The sequence below is a fragment of the Phyllostomus discolor genome, chromosome 1 (assembly GCF_004126475.2).
Source record: "Phyllostomus discolor isolate MPI-MPIP mPhyDis1 chromosome 1, mPhyDis1.pri.v3, whole genome shotgun sequence".
Taxonomy (NCBI): domain Eukaryota; kingdom Metazoa; phylum Chordata; class Mammalia; order Chiroptera; family Phyllostomidae; genus Phyllostomus; species Phyllostomus discolor.
This window is the reverse complement of record NC_040903.2, coordinates 157,118,246-157,138,677: the sequence shown is the minus strand read 5'-3', so window position 1 is coordinate 157,138,677 and position 20,432 is coordinate 157,118,246. Positions and strand designations below refer to the sequence as shown.

The 20,432-nt window shown below is 49.7% G+C and overlaps 1 protein-coding gene and 1 non-coding gene across 2 annotated transcripts in view; one reads left to right on the top strand and one right to left on the bottom strand.

The window, feature by feature from the left end:
• The window catches only part of FRMD5 (FERM domain containing 5), a 285,688-nt gene that overhangs the window by 234,598 nt on the left and 30,658 nt on the right, over nucleotides 1–20,432 (top strand). The window contains 3 exon segments of the mRNA XM_036032671.1: nucleotides 9,600–9,704; nucleotides 14,873–14,915; nucleotides 15,140–15,218. Coding sequence (XP_035888564.1) covers nucleotides 9,600–9,704; nucleotides 14,873–14,915; nucleotides 15,140–15,218 — 227 coding nt within the window.
• Nucleotides 15,797–15,994, bottom strand: LOC114493501. Its single transcript, XR_003684154.1, has one exon. It is a non-coding gene; the product is annotated as a U2 spliceosomal RNA (small nuclear RNA).

Here is a 20,432-nt window from a genome sequence, read left to right as displayed (position 1 = left end):
TTCTCATCTGTGTCATTCCCTGTCCCTTTATTGGACAGTTGAAGAGTTCTCAATCTTATATACAGGACCATGCAAATAAAACTTCATTCTATCCCCCACCCCTAAGGCCCTTCCAGATAGAAATTCAGGAGCCCCACTGCCACCTGGGTTGCAGTCTCGGAAACCATGGGCCTGTGGGGAACCGGGGGAGGTAGAGCCTCAGAATGCGTTCTGAGAAGATCCTGGACAGTCCTCGCTGTGCGAGGCTGGAGGCAGGCACTGGATGACCTAACGGGATTTTCCCGTCGCTCACAGTGGAATGTAAAAATGACCAGACTCCTAACAGAATAACAGTTTCGAGTAACAGTCTTCACTGTCTCAGGCCTGCTGCAGGCACTTTCTAGTATTGAATGAATTGTTTAGTTGCTTTCTGTATTTACTTTGAGCAGTGGCCCTGAGTTTTTTAATTAATTAAACCCTCAATAAATGTCTTGATAAATATCTACCTTGTAAAGCTACCTACTCTTTTAAAAAGAATTTTTTTTGTCATCATTTAAAAGAAGATGGACCTGGAGTGTTATTACTCTGGTCAACTAATAACAGAATCAGAGAGTTTGGGCACGTAACAGGATGTGAGATCATTTACATAGAGGGAAACTGAGGCTCAGGGAGGGAAATGACTTACTCAAGAGATCAAAATCAGAATTTGCCTTTCCTGACTCCCATCACTTTCCTCCTGCCCCAAACTCCCTGCCCAAAGCTGAGCACAGACTTTATTCCTCAAAAGGACAGCCTCGGGGCACCTGTCCTATACCCATGCACTTCCCACCCACGAGAGAGGGAGGAAGGAGAAGGCTGGTCACAACAGCTGAGACGGAAACCTGACTGAGAAGCTGAAAGAGGACAGATGCAGGGAAAAGGCAAGAGCAGGTAGAGATCTAGGCAGCTCCCAACCCACCTCCTGGATGAGAGTTCCCCAGAGGCCAGGAGAGGAAATATTCTGGAACAGAAGCCCTGCCACTGGGAGCAGAACTGAGGTGCGAAGGAAGCTCTTTCTCTGAATTAGGTTTGATGATAACTGTTAGCTTTACTTTCTCATGATCTAGTCCATGGCAAAAGCACAGTGAGTACTGAGCTACTTCACCCCTGAAAGTGAATGGTAACTGAATACTTGAACTTTACAGCCAGACTTGTGCGTCTGCCCACTGTCATGAAAGGCAGAGCCTGAAAACCTGGCAGGAAGGAGCGGAGTCTCTCTGTGGTATTTAACTGACAACCCTAATGCTCTGAGGTTGGTACGCTTGGTATGTGAAAACGTGGGAGCTGGGTAAAGGAGAGAACTGTGCCGACAGAGCTGCACTGTGGTGGCGTCCAGGTGTCCATTCTCCTCCTTCTATCCCAGCAGTCTGTGCTCCAAGAGCTGACAGTGACCAACAGGTGCTGGAGAAGGGCTGGTCTAGTCCTTTGACCCCCACACCATCTGCATCAACATCGCCTTGGAACTTGTTGGAAATGAAGATTACCAGGCCCACCCCAGATCCACTGAACCAGAAACTCTAGGAGAGAGACCCAGCATTCTGTGTTTGAACAGCCCTCCCAGTGATCCTGATGCAGGCTCAAGTTTGAGAACCACTGGTCCAGAGCACAATCCAGTTCTGAATGTGTTGTCTATTAAGGAAACTCTCCTTCCAAGGGAGCTAGCCATCTGCCTGCTACCTTGCCTCCCCGCTCTATCCTCCTCCACCACTGGGACAGAGTGCCACTGTTGGGAAATGTGGGAATTGTTCTACTGCTTTCCCGGGCCTCAGCATTGGTACACTAAACCATCTCTCCACCATCTGTTTGGCTCCTGGCCCCAACTGTCTCACTCCTCTCCAGGGACTCTCAGTTTCGTTGCTCTAGTGAGGTTGTTTCTGCTTATGCTGGGAAGAGACATGTTTGTAATGGTGGCTTTTACCATTAAGTGGGACCACAGACCAAGAGTCGGGCTCTTGGACCCTACCTCAGAGTGCTATCTGCTATGATGAGAGATTTTTCAAGGGAGGCTGTGGCGGTGCTTCTTGGGAGCAGCATTGAGAATGACCTGTCTGGTCCAAGGTAGGGATGCCAACAGCTACAAGTGACGTGGGTGAGCTCTGGGGAACTTGGGACTCCCATCAGAGAGCCATGACCCTATTTGTCCATCCCCCCTCCTCTGTCCGCCAATAGTATGGGCAGTAACCTAAGGATTCCTGAGAGTGGAATCTGAGACTGGCTCCCATTAACTGTAATGCCAGAGAGAACCAATTATGCTTTTTGAGAGAGATTGAAGCTCTGGGTTAATTTCATGAAATACATTTTGCCAAATGCTTTTTTCTTTTTCTAAATGCCAAGGCATTAAAAGGTATAGTGTCTGTTGGAACTGTGTTGTATCTCATCCTCCACCTCACTCAGTCTTCCTTCTGGAGTGTTAGGAGTGTGTCAAGAGAATCTCATAAGAATCTGCCTTTGTCTCTGTGGTGCTGAGTAGAAGCTGCCAAGTCTCTGAGGTGGTTGGTTTGAGAACATATATTTAATATTTTCTACTCTTCCAACCTGGTATGAGGAAGATCAGCTTGGGGTTTGGAGAAGATGCCAGTGTGTTCTGTGCGAGCCCTGTAGGGCAGATTTCTAAATGGCGGTCTTCCCCGTAAGCTTGGGGACACAGAACAGGCAGACATATCCCCGAACCCACCCAAGTGTTCTTGTCTAGAGAGGACTCGCTTCTGTCCCACGAGTGCACAGTCTCACTGCTACAGCCTTGTCGTGTTCACATTCCTTCAGCCTAAGGGAGGTGGTCACAGCAGGCAGAGGAAGTTGGTAGAAAAAATACACTGGTTTTTATGTATTTTGTGTGTTTTGTTTTGACCTCACAGTAAGTAGTGCTTTGAGAGACGTAGGATTAGTCTCTTGCTGTATAAATAAGGAAACAGAAGCTCAGACAGATGAAAAACTGTTACCTTAATCTGTGTCTGCTCAGGTCCGTGGTCGCACGCTAAGAGGAGGCAGGGCAGGGCCGCGCCTCCAGCCCCGGTGCTCATCCCTAATGCCTTCGGCTCCTCAGAGCCTGTGGCCTCTCTGCTCTCTTTGCTTCTGTCCAACTTCTAGGAGACATGAGGGACCTAACAGGGCAGTTGAAAGGAGATTGCACCAGGACTCAAAAGTCCCGGCCTCTTTCATTTACAGGATGTGTCCAGCCCAGGATCTATCCCATTTGTTGGTGATGACCAGTAAACAGCTTTCTGCTGAGGGGGAGGCAAGCTGGGGGACTAGGGCTGTGAGAAACAGTGAGGATGCTGAGCTTGCCGAATTCCTCTGGCCAAGGCCACTCCTTACAACTCCAGAAATTCCCGGGTTTGCCAAATGACATGTGCACTTGCTCTTTGGGGGAGAAAAGAAGGCAGTAAAATTAACTGGGAGCAAGAAGTCTATTTACCACAAAATTCTGGACTCTCTTCTCAAGTTATCTGAAGCAACGATTGTATGAGAGGGCTGTGTGTGTGTGAGAGAGAGAGGGAACTATGCACTTCTCACAAATACAAAATAATGAGTTTTTTCCTAACAAGCCTGGCTTAGTTTTCAGTAATTCTGCAGCTGTGACATGACTAGTGCACTAAGATATTTAGCACTGGCTGGAAGAATACAACCAAAATATATTCAATCAATAGCAAGAAACAGTGAGGCTTCCAAGAGTCACCTTACTGTAAAAGTGGCCTTGCCTGGGAAATAGAGACCAGTTTGCATTTCTTCAGGCCCAGTTCAGGTTTTTTGCTTTCCAGATGCTTTACTAGATACAAGGAATTCATAGAGGAATGGGGGTGCCTTGGCTCTTGAAGCGCCATCATTGATATCTCACTAAGTCTAGCCCTCTCATTAGCCGTGCTCTTACCAGCTACAGCAGCAGGGTTGAAGATTCTGTTCAGAGGGTCTTAATTGCCCTTGTTGAGTCTGGTTGGGGCCATCTGTGCTGACAGAACACTTAGTCCTCCCTCCCATGACATTTACTTGCGCGCGTGCTGGCTGGCAGAGCTTCCCTGCCCCGTGTGCACATCCTCTGCGTGCAATGTAGCGATGCACTAAGCCAGTTCTCTGACCCCAGCAAGGACTGCCAACAGGGCTCCCTGAGGCCCCACGCCTGGCATTTGAACCTACAGATATCTGTTTGCATCATGAAAATCATCCGACTCCCTCAATTTGCATGTATAATGCGGAGTATTGGCGCAAGAGGTTGCTGTCTTTATTAAGGTCTGGGTGAGGCCAGTGTCTGCGGGAATCTGGGTAAGCACTGTTCCCCTCTCCCTCTGAACTCCCACTGCCCTCCATTGGGGCCGGGCCTCTCCCCCACGAGCCACCTGGTCCTATAGCCTAGATACCAAGTGCCTGCATGGGCTCTGTCCTTCCAGCCGGAGTTCCGGGGCCCATCTCCTCTGAGAGTAGGGAGCAGAGGGGCCTTGGGACAGCCTGCTGTGGAAGATAGCATGGCCGCATTTCTCCCTGGAATGAACTTCCATCTTCCACCCCAGAGTGAGCTTTTCAGCTGCAGCTTCAGCAGTTCCTAGACAGACTGTCTTGGTTTGGGACCAAGCAAGAAAAGTGGGCTCCTGGGCCAGGAGCTCAGCAAGGGTTCCCTCCCATCAAAGAAAATGTAGATTAGTATGGAAGCTGCTGCAGTTAAGAAATCTGGGGCCCTGCTGTTAGCATCAGTGCCCCTTACCCTCCCTCTGCCTGGGGAAGCTGGGCTGGGTGTGGGGCATGAACACAGAAGTAGGACTGCCTCTGTGTCCACAGTAGCAATTGACTCACACCTCTCCACTCAGCTTACTCACCACGGCCCTGAGCAGATGAGCTAATATGGCTGTTCCTCTGTGGCATTAAAGTGCTTTATACAGCATCTGCTCCTGAACTGGCAGATATCAGTACTCACGTGCCCTTGGAGGACACTGATAAGGAAAGCAAAGGAGTCTTGGCCTACAAGAAATTTAAATAGAAAGTTAAACTACAATAGAGGCTGAGATTGCACACCACCCCTAGCACCTGGTCCCTCTGGGAACACCACTTGCCCCCTCTTCCACGCACCACCATCCTGGCGAGGCCTTTCCCCACCTCTGGACCCCTGTGCTTCTGCACAGCAAGTGATCGCAGTCTCCTGCCCTCCGTCCCACCATTGCCTCGTCTACAGCCAGGCCTAGGAAACCAGGGCCAGCTCTCCTTTTAACAGCAGGTGGCCCAAGAGCTGAGAAAGGAGAGCTTACTCTTGACCTCTTCAAGATTCACATAGTTTGCTCTTAAAATTGACCTGCCTCACAGGTAAGTCAGATTGAATAAGGGGAGGCCTGGTGAGTGGGGGCTTCCTACACATTAGCCCCTCTGATGGGGACGCACCCTACCAGTGTCCCTGGGGTTGACCCCATGATGGGTTCAAGCAAAAGTGCTCTCCAGCCCAAGGGTGTTGATTAGGAGGCAGAAAATGCAATTAACCTTGACTAATGAGGTTGGCTCACTGGCCCAAGCCTGCTTGCTGCTTGCTGCCTCGGTCCCTTCCCCAAAGAATAGACAAACCATAGAGAACCAGAACCAGGTGCTCCAGGGAGGAGCAAGGATGTGAATTCTCCTAACCTCAGAGTTACAGAATGATTCTCGGGCTCATGGATCATCCGTGCACTGTATGGAGAGGTGAAGTGGGTTGGCTTATACACACTATTATTCTCACAGTTGATTTATACGCACTATTTCCGTATCTTTATATGTGGGTACTATTGTGGTTCATAAAATACAAATTTATTTTTGAGTGGGTGCTTAATAAGTTATTTTGACCCAACAATGACTTTAGGAAGAGAATAAGCTCAGAGGTTTAGCTGGGTTTGGGCAGCCTGCCTCAGCTCCCTTGTCCTGAAGATAAACATCCTCAGGCTGGAGCCCTGATGGTGTGACCAGACAATTATTACCTGTCAACGCGAGTGCCCGTTCCTCCTCAGTAATCAATGGCACAGCATTCAGCACACGGCAATGCGTGAGCCGCAGTGCAGGGCAACTGCAGGCAAAGGGAAAGAAGATAGAACTCACTGGACTTTGCCATCCAACAAAAAGAGGTTGGCTGCCACAGAATATTCCAGAAAGACCCAAACTTAGGACAGGAAGGCCACAGGCAGGAAGTTATGAGATACTGCCAGCCTCTGGAAGTGCAAGGGGACCTGCAAGGCCAGGAAGTTTAAAAATCCTAAACTCTCACCCCTTCCAGCAGCTCGTCATAGGGAGTCCTCCGTGATGGCTCAGGTGACTGTGACCTGCCCCCAAGGGCTGCGTTAGGCCACCAGCCACAGATGTGAGTACTCCACTCGAGAGGCGGGGTGTGAGTTGATGCTGCCTTTGTGTTTCTGCTGGGAATTTAAACTTCATGGAGCTCTGCCACATGCAGAAGCTCCGTTCCTCCCTTTCTCACCACTCCCCTCACCTCCCACCCTCCAGCTTTGGAGAACCAGCAAAGGAAGGTGCTTCTCCTCAGTAGTCCACACAGGAGCCTTTTCACTCAGAGTGGTGATGCGTCTACCACTGGTGAATGGGAACCTGAGGGAACCGTGACTTCATGGTGGGGAACAGCGGTTCCACCAGATGCTGAGAAATAACAAAAAAATTCTTTTTTTATTGATATAGGGAATATGTACTGGGATTTGTCTTTTTTAATATATATGTAACTACCTGAAGAGTTATAGAAGCCTTGATTCTTTTTCTCCCTGTGAGGTGGGAGAATTCAGGTTGGACCTGCCAAATTTCTTACCAGCTAGGAGCCCTACAAGTGTGTTTGAGCTGCCAGCCCGTGAGAATGAGTTGTTTTTATGGGAGACATGATTCTTACGAAAAGCCTATGTGATTTCCATCACAGAAGCACGTTTTCCCCATGCCTGCCCCACGCTTCTGCTAATACGGTTGTTGTGTGTCTAGAAGCAAACTTCTTCAGCCATTAACTCACCCCAGCTGGTCACAGTGTAGGAGCCAACTTGGTACAAGTAAAATCTATAGAGAAAAATATTCACGACATGCAATCGTCTCTTAATATTGCATTTCAGTTGCTCTGAGAAGGATAACTGCACAAGACGTGCCTCTTGGGGTAGAGTTAAACATAGTTCTCCTGCTTCCTGAAGAACCTTAAAAATGAGTTAAAGCTTTTCCCACACTCGGGGGTCATGGGTGAGGACACAGTTGGCAGCCCTGCCCAAAATAGCAGTTGGTGATGGAACCCTTTGAAAGACCTCGTGTGTGGCCCACCACCCAGAAGTCCCACCGTGACTCCCAGGAAGTCTCTGTCCTGAAAGTAGCTCTTTCTGGTGGGAGACAAAGGGGTGGGGATGGAGTGGTGGGGAGAAGGGGCACACAGCCTCAGGATTATGTTGTGGGAGGGAGTGTGGGGCCACCGGGACAGTGGGGGTGCCTGCCTGGCACCTCCTTCCTTAGCTGATCTGTCCACTACCCATCCTCCTATCCTTCAAGGATAAGCTGTTAAGATATTTGCTGAGAGATTCGATATCCTGCCCCAGTTCTCCTTGTATAGCGCAGGGTGAGCCAGCAGAAAGGGCAGAGGTGAAGTGTAAACCTTTTGTGGAGCAGGGCCAGGCCCTTCTGCAGTTACCCATGGCCTTGGTCTTGGCACAGGTGAGATACTTTGGATCTTATAGGACAACCTCGATTTGAATGCAGAATTAGACACAGAGCCACCAGAGAGGAGTATCTCAGCTGCAGAGACCACTGGGGACAGGCCCACGGAGCGAAGCCTTGCGGAGCTCCAGATGTTCTGACAGTTTCCTGCAAGTCATTCTCTTCCCAGCTCACCCCAGATACGCAGGCAGGTCCCTGAAGGAGAAGGTTATGGATTTAGAAATGGCATAATTTCCTCACATTTTGTGAAACCTTTTAGCTAACCCTTTACCTTCTATCCATTCAGTCATTCATTTACTGAACAAGTAATTATTGAGGACCTACCCGCCAGGCCCTGTGCTAAGTTCTGGGGGAGGGCTCCTGTGCTCAGGAAAATTAAAGCCTAGGAAGGGAGGAGACAATGCATAAATAAGTAAAAGTCAACAAGGTAGTTACAGATTACTGCCAGTGGTGGGAAGGAAGTGAACAGGACAAATGAGATAGAAAGTAACTGGGCAAGGATGTTCTATAGGGGAGGGCCCCTCTGCAGAGAGGACATTTGAGCTGAGACCTCAAGGACAGGAGTGGCCTTGAGAAGAGCTGGTGGAAGAGGGTGCCGGACAGAGGGAATACAGAGACGCAGAGGCAGAAAAGCCCTCATGCGCTCAGAAACAGAGGCGTGGCCAGAGAGTGAAGAGAATGATTCGGGAGACGTTGGGAGAAAAGGCAGAGGCCAGGTCATAGAGGGCCGTGGAGGACGTGATCAGAGTTTGGACTGTATTCTGAGAGCAACGGAAAGCCACTGACAGTGTTAAGAAGCAGGAGTGGTGATGTGATGAAAGATGATCGTGTGCTCACCACCACATGGTTTGTATGGAAGGTCAGAAACAAATTCCATCAATGTGGAGCCAGGTAAATAAATTTAGGTTCAATGCAGTGGCATGCAGCAGTTAAAAACTGAGGCTTAGCCCTGGCTGGTGTAGCTCAGTGAATTGAGTGCAGGCCTGCAAACCAAAGGATCGCTGGTTCGGTTTCCAGTCAGGGCACATGCCTGGGTTGTGGACCAGGTCCCAGTAGGGGGCATGCAAGAGGCAACCACACATTGATGTTTTTCTTCCTCTCTTTCTCCTTCCCTTCCCCTCTCTCTAAAAATAAATAAATAAAATCTTTAAAAAAATGAAACAAAACTGAGGCTTATACATATATACTGCTACAGAAGGGTTTGCAAGAAACCCTAAATGGGGAAAGACCCAGGAAATAGAATACAGTACCAAAGGTGCTGCTGGGGTGTTTTCAAAAGAGGAGGCATGCGTGCACACACAGTTGCCTACAATGTAAGACCACATTGAGGATACATAAGAGCCTGATACGGTGTGTTGCTCCTATGGGGAGGAACTGAGGCACAAAGTAACTTAGGATAGAAGGGAGACTTTTCATAGTGTATCTTTTTGTATGTTTGAATATCTTACTAGGTGCCTATATTACTTACTTAGCAAAAAAAGAGTAAATTGTGGTCACTGTGTGGAGAGAGGGTGAGAGCAGAGAACTGGTTGGAAGGCTCCGGCCGCGGTCCAGCTGAGAGGTGGTGGTGGCTGACCTGTGGTGTGGTGATGGGCATGGAGAGAAGTGAGTGGATTTCAGATGTACTTTAGAGTCAGAGCAGCTGCATGTGATGTATTCCACACTGACATTTCCTAGGAAAGCTTTGTGCATCAGAGACCAGAACTGGGCTCCCTAACTCTCCCCTGACTTGCCTGACATTTCTGTGGAAGGAAGGGTTCCTAGACTCCTTTCAGGTGCTAAAGCCTCAGAATTCCAGAGACTATCTAATGTATCACAATACAGAGGACATAGTTGTGGACAGGTGCCCCTTTCCTGTCCTCACACGGCTGTTGTGATTTTTAATGACCATCAACACACAGTTCCACTGGAGAAGCGCTCTCATTTCTCAATGGAGCTTTCTTTCTTTGCAGAGAGATGCTAAAGGCCAGTACCTGTTTGACCTTCTTTGCCACCACCTGAACCTACTTGAGAAAGACTATTTTGGGATCCGCTTTGTGGACCCAGATAAGCAGCGGGTAAGTCACTATTCAATGCACAAATGGAGGAGACGGTTGATCAGTAAGCCAGAAGCTTTGAATGGCCACTCATGTTCAGAGCTTAGCCACAGGAGTCAGGGACCAGCCAGACCCTGCCGTTGGGGGTCACCTCTTCAGATCATACTCTGGGACCTGGAAGACACGTTAGCAGAGCTCACCTAGTATGCACACTGTTTCACAGATGCTGAAGTGGCAGCCTGGAGAGCTGAAATGATTTGACCAAAGTTGTCCAGTTGGAGGCAGAGCAGCCGGGCTAGTATTGTGATCCCCGCGCCCAGGTCACAGGCTGAACCTCTCCTGCCCACTTTCTAGTGAATGAGCCAAACCACATTGTTCTGGTTAGGAGGAGCCTCACCTGAGGTGCCACACCACCCCCATCTGGGAGGGGAGAGGGGGCCAGAGTGCACAGGCCTTTCAGGTTCTTACACATTCCTACTCTGCGCTATGCAGTACGGGCTGCTCTGCAGACCCAGGCATTGACAGCACTGTGCTGTCCTGACAGAGGGAGGAACTCGTCCATTATCCCGGGGCCCCTGCTCACCTCTCCAGCTTCACCTCCTCCAGCCTGTCTCCTCCCTGCTGTGGCCCAGCCAGACTCTCTGTGGCTTTCAGACATGGCGTGCTTCCCTCTTTTCAGAGCCTTCACCTGTACAGGTCCCCCTGCCTGGAATATTTCTTCTTCCTTTCCTCACTTCCCCACACTCCACACTTTTCTTCTGGCTAACTCCTTCTTGCACAATAAGGTCTTAGCTTAGACTTTCATTTCTTCCAGAAGTCTTCCCTCACCCCCACCCTGAACGAGGGGCCCTCCTGTGTATCCCATGTGCCCTGCATTACCCCTGCCACAGCACTTATGACACCATCTGTGGTTGTCCGTGTGTCCTGCAAAAATATAAGTCCCATGAGGGTGCAGACATGATCTCATTCATTACGACACCCCATGGAACTGCATGGGGCCAGAATGCGGTGGATGTTTAGTAAACACCTGCTGAAGGAGTGATGAGTGGGCAAGTTGGTAGTTCGTAGTGCTGTGCTTCCACTCCACTTGCCCAGGTGGCCCACTGGCAGACGCCTGCAGTTTCTACAGCTCCTCCCATCAGCCTTTGCTTTCTGTGGGGATGCACTCTCTGGCACCTGTCCCCGTGGAAGTGGGGCAATACACAGAGGCATTCAGGCCTCAATGTCTCCCTGCCCTGCACCCCTGCCTACCACTCAGTCTTGTCTACCAACCTCCAAAAACACGAGCGCCATGAGCCCGAGAGGGCCCCCTTTCATGGGTGCACTAATTTTCTCACAGCTCCAAACATGGGCTTCGTCTCTGTTGCCAGCAGGGGACCTCGGAGGAAGCCTCCAAGGGTGCAGCCTCGCAGCAGTGGCCAGGGCCGCAGGCAATGAACGAGCGGGTGCCCCTCACCACATTCTTCAATGCTCTGAGCCAGCAATTCTCGACATTTTTCATCTCGTGGCACACATAAACTAATTACTAAAATTCTGCTGCACACCAAAAAATACATTATGTTTTTTGCTGATCTGACCAAAAAAATAGGTATGATTTTGATTCATTCACACCCAACAGCTATTGTTGTGTTGGCTGTCGTCATTTTTTATTTGACAATCCCAGAGAAAAGAGGTCAGTGCCCCTGACTAAATAATAGTCAGGTATCGCATGTTTTAAAACTTCTTGCAGCACTCGGGTTAAAAGTCACTGCTCTGAGCCATTCCATCTCCGAGTCCCATTTAGGTTCTATGCTAAACACACGAATTTGAGGAAAGACTCAGAAGAACTGCATCTCTTACTCTGACAAGCCCTGTCCCGCTTGTCTGACATTTCGTTACTCCTGCTCAGCAGAGTGTTGAGCATCATCGGTATTTAGAAAGTAGTGTTGAGGTCAGCCCCTCACCCTATAAACTCTCCACTGTCTTGACATAATCACTACCCTGAGCTCTGGACCACAGGGTGAGACTCCAAAAAGTGCTCTGACACCAACCAGCGACATGTCCTCACACACTGTAGGTGTCCACTCACTGTGCTGGTGGACTGTTTCTGTAAAGGGGCTTTTGGGTGTTTATTTGTTTATTATTTGGGGCTGAGCTGTCTCTCCTTAAGAAGAAAGGGCAGTTAGCCTAAGATCTCTTCATCTCCCAAGGAGAGTGGCACCTGAAGAACAAAGGGCAAGTGTGTCCTGTTCATTATTTTTAAGTTGGGGCAGCGTGTGCTTGAGGAGAGTTGGAGAGTGTGTAGAGGTGATGAGCAAATGGGGAAGAGGAGAAGTGAGCTCTCCTGGGGTGGCCGCTGCGTGCCAGGCTCCGAGCACCCTGAGCACGAGCCTGAGTCTTTTGGTTGGTGAATATTGAGCGCTGAGTTGCAGCAGGCACTAAGCTCTGAGCTTCACACATGCTGTTTAATCCTTACCACAAATAAAATGAGTGTCCATGATTCTATGATCCATTCTCTGGATTCGTAAATGAAGTGTCGGACAGGTTATGTAACCTGCCCAAGGCAAGTAGCAAAGCCTGCCTCCACCCCAGACCTGTCTGACCCAGAGCCTATGTGATTTCTCTGTAATTTTTAAAAATTTTATTTATTTATTTTTAGAGAGAGAGGGAGAGAAACATTGATGCATGAGAGAAACATAAATTGGTTGCCTCTTGCATACTTCCAACAAAGGACCTGGCCCACAACCTAGGCATGTGCCCTGACCAGGAATTGAACCGGTGACCTTTTGGTTCCCAGGACAATGCACAACCCACTGAGCTACACCAGTCAGGGCCTATGTGGTTTCTAAGATTCCATGTTGAATTCATACCTGAGAGCCTCTAAATTTTTGTGACTCTACATTTTTATGGAGGGGTTAAGGAGAGCACATAGGCTTGAAAGAGTTCTTAAGAGCTGTGGGGAAATGAGCCTGTAAAGAATTGTCATCCTAGGTCTACTGATTCATGGTAGAGATGGAGGGTAAGATCCCAGCTCCCCGAAAGTGCAAGGCTATGAAATAAACCTCCTCCCGGGGGCACCAGACATGCTGAACCCAGCACTCACATCCATCCCCTCACTGCTTGCTCTGCCAGGGTCTCCGTGGGGTCTGGGCACTCCGGCTTCCCGTCACCCCCTCCCCTGGTCCTGGCACAGGCCCAGGGCCTCAGCCTGCTCTCAGCCTCACCTTTCAAGTGAAGGTACCCTTTCCAGCCTCTGGAGTCTGAATATTCTGCCACACTGGCCCACCCATTCACTCAAAGACAGGAGCAAACTCCCCTCTCTGAGTCTTTTTCCTCTTCTCCTGATCCCTCACCCCCAAAGTCGTATTATCAGTTTGCTGAGAGATTCTAGGACCCAGATTTAGGCAGACGGATGCCAGCGGTAACTCCGGCCATCACCATATTCTTGGGATCCTTTCAAGATTTCTCTACCAGACCCTTAAAATCTCTTGGACAAATTGTGCCCGCTTTCCACTTCCTTCCCACCTCCCTCCTACTCTCCTCCAGCCCCACTCCTGTCCTCAACTCTCTCCCCAGCTCTTGCCAAGTGGAATAACCTTTTTGTCCTTCAGCTCCATCTAGCTTCTGCCGATAATGGACCTCACCAGTCATTCCTCTTCCGGTCTAACTTTCTTTGTTTATTTACTTAAACCTCTCAGTGGAATGTCTAGGCTGACTGTGCACCGTGTCCCAGACATCTGCTGTGTTCCTCTCCTGGTTTAAAGTTCCTGAGTGCTCCAATCAGATGGGCCGCCTCCACCTCCACAGGCAACAGCCTGGAAACCCAGTTGTTTCCATGCAATTTCCTCTTTTGCCTTTGCTTCCCTGTGAAGCGGAGCCGCGGTGGGCTGTGTAATGTGAGAAGGACCTCTTAACCACGTTGAGTGGCTATAATGAGTTGCCAGCCTCGTGGGAACCCAGATCAGAGGAAGCCAGGGAGCAGAATGTCAGCACAGATTATCCATGTGGAGCTGATGGGAGGACTGGCTCTTAGTGGGTCCATTAACTGCATGACCCGCAGCCCAGACTGAAGGTGAGAGCTGGGAGTCGAGGGAGGCCAGGATGCCGTCCGCACGGCTCTGCCCGCCTTCCTGCGAAGGGAGAACTCTGCCAAGGTGTTACACCAACTGGAAGTAGCCAGAAAAGAGGGAGGTGTGGACCCTGTTCCTTTGTCCCTCTGACAGCTGCCTATTGAACACAGTGCTGAGCCCCGGGAGTACAGTGTAAACAAGACCATTTTCTGCCCTCACAGACCTTGTGACTAATGGTTTTAAGCTATTCCAGAAAACCAGACCCAAATAACAGTAGTCCTAGCTCTCTGCAAATTGTCAAGGTTCCTCATTAGCATAAAAGCAGCAGACATCAGCAATGCATTTTTTAAAGCACCCATGTAGAACCAGGAAACAGATATAGAATGGACTCATTGCTTCCTTTCCTAAACATAAGTACCATGGGAAAAAATGTATTGCTGCTGTGTCCTGCCTCCGTGAAATTCCAAGGGACACAGGATAGTATCCTACACATCAGTTGTGGTGAGTTACCTTATGAGACAAACTTTAAACACCCCTGATGCCAAGGAATCCTGAGCACGTGTCTTTAACCCAGAGTTTGGCGATCCTTATTACTCAAACAAAAATGGAATCTACACCAGCCATCCCTGCCTTCGCACCATTTATGAAATTCTATCTGTCATTTCTTTCTAGAACTGCTACCAATAGCCTCGGTTCCCCTGCCAAAAAAAAAAAAAAATGTTGGCGTGTAGCACAAACACACACAACCCATTACAGTCAGTACTTCCCTACTCACGCCAGGTGGGGTCTGACCCATTACCCGTTCGTGGACTCGCTCGTGCCTGCTGGTGTGCCAGAACACGGCTCAGCACTTGGGCACCCTCCTGTGGGCTTTGGCACCCTACTGTGGAAGGTGGCGTTGCCAGGGACACCCAAAAATGGCCTCGGAAGCTGGAACTCTTCTCCCCTTCACAGCTGGTTCCCTGGGAAACTTTTCAGAAAACCATATCACTCTCTACTCTCCAAGCCACATATCTCAAGCTTTCAGGCTGCTTTCACCCTGGGCTACACAATCTGTCTGGTTATTTGTATTGGATTAAACAAGCTATAAATGACACTGCTTCTCATTAGGGTTTTCTTGTTCTGTGTTCTCTGTTTCAGCATTGGTTGGAGTTCACAAAGTCTGTGGTGAAACAATTAAGATGTAAGTTCCTCCAAGAAAAGACTCAGGCCCTGCCCCGGGGGGTGGGATGCAACGTCCCACTTGCAGTAAGTTGGTGGTTTTCCACTGCGCTGAGTCAAAGTTGCCCTGAGCATCTGAGGGGTTTTTCTGAGTGTTCAGAGGCCCGAGCATCCTGGTGGGGAAGGGCACCCGGTCATCTCTGGAACAGAGGGTCTTCCCTGATGGGCACCTCTTTTTCTCCGCAGCCCAGCCCCCATTCACCATGTGTTTCCGTGTGAAGTTCTACCCTGCAGACCCTGCTGCCCTGAGAGAAGAAATAACCAGGTGAGGCAAAGCATACCTCCCTCAGCCACTGAGGCCTGTCGGGGGGGACAGGAGAGAGGGACTAAACCTCTCAGATCCTCTGTTTTGGAAGCTCCTTACTCTTATAGGCAAGGAATTCTTCCTAAATATAAACTTACTTCTTTCACATTTCATTTCCATATGCTTTCTTTGCTCACCCCTTCAGTAGAAGTAGAACAGAGTGAGCATCTTTCTTCAAGAAGTGTGAATACTTCACCTTGAACTGATCACCCTCAAAGGAACCTGGAGTAACTAATCAAATGCATTTTTTTCTTTTATCTGTGATGTGGCCACTGTGGACATTTTGGGAGAGGGCTGTGTTGCTGTTTTTGAGGGGGATGGAAACAGACTCCAGTGACCTAATGTCCTTGGGCAATGCCAGAGCACGACACTGAAAAACAAGCTGGAAAATACTGAGGATTTTAAATCCGAGTGGGTACACTCCAGCGTGCTGATGGCTCGGGTCCCTGATAAACCCTTCATTGTGGGCATTTTGTTCTGTGGAGAGCAGACGGGTGCAGGGATTGGATCCCGTCTCATCCAGCACCACTTGAGGATGAGAAAGAACCTCTCTGCCCACAGCCATCCTATAAGAGGGTTGATGAATAGGAGCTTCAAAGATTCCCCAGGGTTTTGTATCTCTGAGCCAAATTCACTCTAAAAGTATTGCCTCATTACCAACTCTATTTAACAGGCATCCTTAATTTTTATATTAGAAAGATCTACACTTGATCTTAGCCAAAAGGCTGAGAAGTGATATATATTATAGAAAGATCTAACATTGATATAAACAAAATCTTGATTTTGCCTTGGAGGGGGTGGGGCCACCCGTGAAGAAGAGGTCACACCAAGAAATCCTAGAGCTGAGAAAGGAAGAAAGGAGCAGTTCCGCACCCCCACCCCTGCACCCTCGAAGGCCGCACCCACTGGGAGGGGCTGTAACCGGTCCTGCAGACTGCCCTGGAAGGCCTTGAGAGCTACCTCTAGATTCTGAACTGCTTGGGAAAATCAAAAGGGAAAAGGAAGGAAGGAAGACTATGGAATTATTTTTCATTTCGTGTTCTGAAGAGCACGCTACTACCTTTACAACGGTAAAAGGAGCAAAAGTTTCTCAGAGAAGAAAAATGAGAAAATGGGGAGAGAAGAGGGCAAGAAATAGGAACAAGCAGCACAAACAGAGCAAAGCAGTGGGACAGGGAGGAAAGTGGCTTCTTCCGTGGGCCCCAGGGGAGGGCCAGGGCGGTGTTAGCACCTGGCCAAGGGTCAGGGGCAGGGAGCGGTGCGCAGCGAGGCTGTGGGGTGTGTGGTTGGGATCAGACCTCGTGTTCCTTGCTGGACAGAGAAACGATGGGCTCTGCTTACCCACATGAAAGCGGACGTGGCTCCCACTTTGCTTCTAAAAACCAAGCTCATCCATATTAATAAGCTGTCCTGTAGTTTTAGACAGAACAGTGAGGGTTTCACCACAGAGGAGTTTTAGCAAAGCCTGCCTCGCTCACGATCTCCAGAGTGTTCGCCTGAGCTCTGAGCCCTTCCTCCCCTCCCCTCCCTCCTCTCGTCTCCCTTCCTCTCCCCCTCGCTCTTTCTGTTGAAACAGGTGAGGATGCCAGGGCAGACCCAGAAGGCCATGCCCCTGTCCACGTCAGGCCAAATTTAACACACCTTTGCTGAGAGCCTGGCACTTCGCCTCCCAACACCACACATCAAGGCTGCCACGTCTGCACCTCACTGACCAATAATGGGGTGAGGATTGGCCTCATACAATCCAGTGAGAGCACCACGGACACATGGCTTTCTGATTGGATTCAAGGACAAAATTATATGATTATCTTGGCCCTTAGGAGGAGTTCTTAACACACTTTCCTAAACCAAATGTCACTTCATAACACTAATGCACCGACCCGCCTACCCAGGGAGCACCATAGACTTGAGAGCTCAGATTCTAATTGTCTCGTCTTGATTATGTGGCCCTGGACACAAGATATTTAACCTCTCTGACCTTCAGATTCCTCACTTATAAAATGAGGATAGTAATAGCTACCTCTTAGAATTGTTGGGAGGATTAATCACTATATACGGTCTTGTGCTTCTTAATACCCAACCCCCCTCCCCATACAACTTACACTGAGCAAAGGCTCGATGTCTGTGTACTGCTGCCATGTTGATTACGTGGTCCATGGCCCAGGGGCTCTGCTTATGGGGCACAAGTACAGTTAACTCTGGCTTTTCTCCCCGGTTTATGTGAAAGGTACTTCTTTTCTGATAATCCCCACACCTCTTTTGTCCCCATTCCCTGCCATCAAGAGTCCCTAACACCTAAGCAGCTACCTTCTGAGGACTCAGAGAGAAAGCCATCTTAGGTAATCACCAAAGTCCTGGTCAGCACGGCAGGAGGAATATGGCTTGGCCTCTCAGCCAGTTGGCGAACTTCAAGGAGACCAACAAGCGTGTGAGCTCCTCCCCCACCAGCACACACTCGTGCTGACCCTCCTTGACTACTGGGGGACCCCCCACACACACACACTGTGCATCGCACCAGCCTTTCTTCCCTGAATGCAATTGGCAAGCCTTGTCAGGAGTGTGAGCCACAGGGTGCCCGAGCCTGGTCTGGAGTCTTCCCGCTGCCCCTCCCCCAAGGCGAAGCGTTCAGAGGAGGACTTAGAATTAGCTGCATCGTGCTCCTCATTCACATCCCTGCTGATCTTCAGAGAGCAGGTATCTGCCCCGGCCCTACTCAATACCCATGATTCATTCCTGGCTTAGAGCCCTCCACACCACTTTACTGCCAAACTAATTTAGCTGTCAGTGGGCTTTTTCCCAGCAATATTGGTCCTAAATTTCACCGCCGTCTCATCCTTTCCCACAAAGCCAGGCTGAGAGGAGGGGATGAAGTAGGAAGAGAAGGACTGTGCTTCCATTTATTATCTCTTGGACTCTTCCCAGATGATAAATTTAGTTGCCAAATCCTGGTTAATCTCTTTTGTCATTTTTAAAGTAATAAATAGATTTTCTTGTCTGAGCTGAAGACAAAGCAGAGAAAATGGGGATTAGGCACTAGATTTAGCCTTTAACAGGGACCACAGGTGTACGAACCCTGTGGAAAGATCAAGTAATAGAAAGTGAGTGCAAATGGGGCCCCGCCTTCCAAAGGACACGCTGCCCGACACGTGTTTGAGCAGGTGCTCAAAACACTGGTGACAGAATGAGCTAATACATGCGGGAGTGAATGGAGTTTCCAGGTTATTTATCCCTCCGTGAGTATCACTGGAGCGCAGTTTTGGCTGAGAAGGGCTGGCCAGCTCTCTCTGGGAAAGGCCTGGTAGTGAGCACTGTGGGGTTTGCGGGCCATGTGCCCTCTCTCCCAGCTACTCGTTTCTGCCGCTGCAGAGCAAACGCAGCTACAGACAACACATGAAGGAATGAGCATGTCTGCATTCCAACAAAATTGTATTTTATTTCACTGGAAACCATGGTGGCAAGCTGTCTTCACAGACCCTAGGCTGAGGAATCAAAAAGCGTTCAAAACCCCTGGGTTCACATCCCAGGTGTTTCTTTAACCAGCTGTGTGACGAGGCAAGCAGCAGTGTCTCGGACCACTCGGCTTCCTCTTCTGTGAGACAGGGACAAAGCGGCAGTCACCTCACGGCCTCCTCACTGCCGTGAGGACTGAAGGAGAGGCGGGTGTTAAAGAGCACAGCGCGTGGCGCACAGCACGCACTCAGCAGATCATCATCATCGTTTCGTTGTGTTGTTCTTGTCTCCTGTTTCTCTCACTGGAATGTAGGCGCCAGAAGAGGAGGGACTCTGTCTCGTTCCCTGCTGTCCCCCCAGCACCTGCCTGCCACAGGTGCGCGGGCACAGCTAGACGGCTGGGTGGCCGGTGGGAGGCAGGGGGAGCGCGGGGCAGCTGGGCACAGGGCATGTGTGCTCTCTGGGAGAACATGAAAGTGAATGAAATATAGTCTCTGATTCCAAGGAGCTTGCCATCTAGTATCGAGGAGGACAGATGAAGCGCGATTATCCAGAGGGAAAAGGATGGTAGAAAATAGAGGAAGCCAGAGGCAAAGAATCTGATGAAGGGAGAGTGCGGCCGAAGGATCTTCTGGAAGAAACTCTAAGGGAGCTGCCAGTGCTTGTCAAGGCTCAGAACCTTTATTTCCGGAAATACCTATGGATTCACCCCACCTTCTGATGCTGAAAGCATAATGCCAAAGCCAGTACCTTGAAGAGATGTATTTGTTACAGAAAAACTCAGGATTTCCTCAGTCGTCTTTTAGGCTCTCACCTTTTCACACACCCCCATCAGTACAGGGCAGCACACACATTGAAAATGGAGGTGAGGTAACGCCTCCTGCAGCCAGAGGAGGTGGGCACAGTTTTCCCAAAAAAGTGTCCTAAAGGAGCAAGCTTGTTGTCTTAAATCTGATCTAAAGCTAATTTCTTGTTTGGTTCCCTTGAGGATTTCTTTCTGATGGCAGCGTTCTCCTGACTTCATTTAGGAACCCCCCTCCCAAACCTGATAATTAACTGAATCACCGTTGGGGGGAGGAAGCGCCGGGCCCTGAGTGAGGAGGCTGTCCCAGCTCTGATCACTGTCACCTCAGACAAGTCATTCTACACGTCTGGACTTCTTCCTCCGCTGCAGAATGAGGGGACTAGGCTCTGTGACTCCTGTTCTGGGGTTCTGGGGCCCTGGGGTTCCGGGGTTGGGTAACCCAGCTGGCCTGCTTGTCAGGAGCTGGCCAGGCTGGGTGGCCCAGGAAGCTGATCCCTTGCCGGGCAACACAGTGACCCTGGGGCAATGTCTTGGGCCACAAGATAGTCTCCCTTAGGCCATGTGTGGCGGGAGGGGACATGCTGGGGTCTCTTGAGAAGAGACCTAAGGATGCAGTGAATCACATGGGGTAAATTTTCATGACCAACAACACCGAGTCATTGGTTACCTCCATAAGTGAACAAAACGTGCATCTTGGTGGAAGACGCTGCACTGTGGCAGGAAAGGAAGGGGGGCCCTCGTGCAACTCTCTACCTCGAAGCTGCCAGTGGAGCCTTTCATGAGCTCATCTCTTGTCCGCTAAAGTCTGGTTTGTTTCTTTGGGATGTTGACTTGCCCTACCTTCCCCTCCCCCTCCAATTGCTGCACCATTGCCTAGCAATGTTCCTTTGGCCTTACCCTTGACCTCCCTGTAGCTGTCC